Raw genomic sequence first — 3,703 nt, 5'->3', positions numbered from 1 at the left:
CCACCGCAGAGGAAGAGGCGAGTCGCGGTTAGAGCACGGCCTGCAGTGACCGCGGGGCCAGTTACTGGCTTTTGGTCTGCGTGTGCTTTCTCAGCTGAGCGCAAGCCGGGCTCCCACAAGCCTCACCTAGAAAAGATCTCTGCTTTTTAGTTTATTTTAAAAAATAACTTCCTCTTTCTCTTCTTTAACAGAATTTCAGGGAAATGGCAAAGTGTCCCAGTTGAGGAGGGTCTGCTAGAAGATAGGAGGTTGTCAAGTGGCATGTAAGCAGGTGCATAACCACCTGGCAGCATGGGTCCCTTCAGGTACCCCTGAGAACTCGGCCAAGAAAGCAGGCTTGGGGCAGAAAACAGCCGACACCCCCATTTCAAACAATAACTTTTATTTTATACGTCTCTATACTTTGTAGCAAATTTTTTTTTTGCTGAATTTAATTTATAATAAACTTTTTAAATTACATCTCTCTCTTTTTAAAATCAAGGCTCTTTATGTCAAAATCTTTTTTTAACTATATTTTAGATTAACATTTAACATCCCCCCCTTGTGATCTATACCGTTGGATATTTTCAGGTATTACTGTATGTGTAACGGCTAAAACAAGAGAGGAGGGAAAAGAAAGGCAGTGGACTTGGAAAGATGCATCAATAACAGCAGGTAAAGCTGAACCTCTCAGTGACTTTAGCAGCATTTCTTCTGGCAGCCTTTACCTCTAACCCGAGATATCCCAACCTCTTTCTTCTCTCCCTCCTATCCTTAAAACACAAAGCCAACAATCTGTCCTTTCACTTTTCTTGAGGAGAAATGGACAGTGGAAATGATCAAAACAAGATACTGTGGAAGAAAGGCGTGAGCGTGAATTATTCACCATATGCTTCCGTCGTGGACATCTCTCTTGAATTCATTCCCCTGGCCTTCTCCTCTACTCTTTCCTATTAGGAGGAGCCCATCATTTGTCATGTAATAACATGATTAGTATAGTAGGTGGCCCAGGGCCGTTCCTGAGATTCTTTTGCCAAAAAATAAAAATTAAAAAAAAAAATGGGGTGGGTTTGCCGTTTTCTTATTTTTACGTGAAGACGGACTAAAGCTGAGGTCCGATTTTGGCTGTGCTTGCTTGCTCACTGATTGGTAACATTTAGCAAATAAAACACAAGATATCAAACGAAATCAAAAAGAAATCAGGATTTCCCACAATCCTATATGAGTGTTTTCAGCATCACAGAGATTCACAACGTCCCCAAAGAACGAATGGATCTTCCTCTTGATTTCCGGGAGCATGGAGTGAGTGTGGGTGGGCGCGCTGGGGGAGCCGGCCCCGCGCTCAAAAGGAAAGCCAGGTTGCTAAAGCTGCCGAGAGAGACGCCAGGAGCACTGGGAGCGCCGGGAGCAGGGACCCCGCCGCCCCGTTGCCGCTGCCGCAGAGTTCGAATAAGCTGCCTTGGATGTTGAGGTTTTTGGATTCTTTTCTCAGTTTATCCCACATATCTTTCGCCCCTTCCTGGCAATCCGTAAGGGCTGTGACCGTGCAGCTGTGGAAATCCTCCCAGTATCTGGCGAGGAACAGAACAGAAGAAGCAGGTTCACTTTGGGCGCGGGGAGGACCCTGGGCCTGAGCCAGTGCGCCTCCGCCCTCGCCAACCTCCGCAGGCTCCCACTCCCTACCCACAGTCCACCGCCTTGGCGTGGGGATCCAGCAAGGTCGGCCCTCGCCAGACCTCGGCCCGGCCTAGAAGCAGCTCTCCGAGAAGAGGGCCGCCCCCTCCCGGGTCTGGTTTCTCTCTCCGGGTGCCCGGCGGAGACCCGGCAGCCGGGAGCCAGGCCGCTCCCGCTGCGCCGCGCTGGCACCTTGGCCTGCGCAAACAGATTGCTCGTCCTCCTCGGGGAAAGCTAGGAAAACAGTGCTAAGCCTTGCAAGCTGCCGCCCATTAATGCCTCTTAGCCTGCAAGATGGGTTACTTACTCCGAGCGCGGCCCTCCCCGCTGGGCTTCTCACTTTCTCCTCCCCTTCTCCCTGTCTCCCTCCCTCTTGACGCTGCTATTCTCTCACCCACCTTCGCCTTCTTTCTCTCCCCTTCTTCCTTTTGTTCCCCATTCTACCATTTCCCCCCTTTTTTTTCGTCTTCCCCTCTTTGTTTTCCTCCTTTCTCGTCCCCTCGGTTTTCTTCCGTTAAGTCCCTCACTTCTTCCTCATCCTCACTTGCTTCGGTCTTCCTTGGCCCTCGCCTCGTTCTCCAGAGTCCCCCAGCTCTAATTCGATTAAGAGGTTCCTGCTTGCCCCTCACCTCCCAGGGGTCGGTGAGTATTAGCGCCCGAGCCCCTGGAAACCAGCTTTGTAAACTTGCATTTGCAAACCTCTGTGCTCCGGCCCTTGCACGCCTGGTCGGTCCTCTTCTCGCTCCCGCCCCCAGTCTTCTTCGTGGACTTGGCCTCCCTCCAGAGCCTTAGGGGTGTAGTGCCTAGACCCCCAGGCCGGAATCCTGGGCTGCGTGTTGCCCACCTATGACAACCTTCGAGTTGACTCCTTGTTCTCCCTTCCCGCCACTGCCGGAGCTCCACATCTCCTTCAGCCATTTCCTCCTGCTGGACTCAGCTCCTAGCCCTGCCCCCACAACCTTCATCCAACCTGTCCTTTTTTTATTGTCCCCCTTTCTTCTGAAAACCCAAAATAGATCCCGAGACTAAATATAATTCCAACCCGTGATCGATTCCTGGGGCGCTGTCTCCTTTCGGCTCTGGGTCGATCTGTGTGTCTCAGTGACTCTGATCGGCTCCCACCTCACGCGGCTCTGAGCGCCAAGTCACCAGCGACGGACCGCTCCCCCGCAATTTGGTTGCATCGTCTCCTATCTATTCCATCTGCTTGCTACCTTAGACTGTAGGCACATTGAAGGCAGGCGCCATGTTCGATTTATCCTTGTTTCTACTCCCACCCCATCTTCTGGCTAATAGTAAAATTATAAATAATTGGTGGATTGCCTTGAGCTCTGGCTGTTTTCTATTGACCTCCCCCAGTCTCTAACTTATGAGGACTTGGGTTCCCGGGGGATAGGGCATCCAGGTTCCTCAACTGGAAATAAATAGCAATATTTAGAGATACTCGAGGTGGAAGGACAGCTCTCTACATAATTGCACCTCTCAAAGGATGTCTAAATCTCTCCTTTCTTTATGCATGCCCAGATGGGAACAGAGCCCTTCTGAAAGACAGACAAGGTGGAAAAGGACAGACATCCACGTGGGACTGAGAGGAGGTGGGCTTCAGTGATGTTCTGCAACCAGTGCCACCAACTGAGTGGAAGCCCTGACACAGCTGTGGCCTGCAACCTCTGAGAGGGGCCCTCCTCATTTCCATTTTTCATGATGAAAGTCCTGTTAAAAAATTAAAATATCTTGGACTAACTAAGTTCTGGCAAATGATAGAATATTTGGGAACCGATCTATTCTTAACTATTTGTTGTGCTTTATATAGTCTTATCTATCATCAGACATTTTGATTTATAGTAGATAGGTATGCACTCCAGTTGCAGATTTTTGGTCCTTTCTCATAGGAAGTTATCAGCTACTTAGCTGCTGTGGCTCTTGCTGGGTACCAGGGTATTTAGAAAAATGTATAGCAACATTGAACCTCATTTAATTACTCATAATTTAAACAAATAAACACCCACCCCCACCCCACCGCCGGGAATTAGAAAGGAATTCATCGTTA

At 49.6% G+C, this 3,703-nt stretch overlaps 1 protein-coding gene across 2 annotated transcripts in view; it reads right to left on the bottom strand.

The window, feature by feature from the left end:
- Nucleotides 1-365: 365 nt before the first annotated feature.
- NRN1 (neuritin 1) overlaps nucleotides 366-3,703 on the bottom strand; it is a 9,632-nt gene continuing 6,294 nt past the window's right edge. For both annotated transcript variants that reach the window (XM_015587279.1, XM_006909292.1), the window contains one exon: nucleotides 366-1,550. In XM_015587279.1, coding sequence (XP_015442765.1) covers nucleotides 1,322-1,550 — 229 coding nt within the window. In that variant the 3' untranslated portion in view covers nucleotides 366-1,321. The remainder of the gene's footprint in view (nucleotides 1,551-3,703) is intronic.

This window comes from Pteropus alecto, unplaced genomic scaffold (assembly GCF_000325575.1).
Source record: "Pteropus alecto unplaced genomic scaffold, ASM32557v1 scaffold121, whole genome shotgun sequence".
NCBI lineage: Eukaryota > Metazoa > Chordata > Mammalia > Chiroptera > Pteropodidae > Pteropus > Pteropus alecto.
This window is presented reverse-complemented; position numbering and strand designations above follow the sequence as displayed.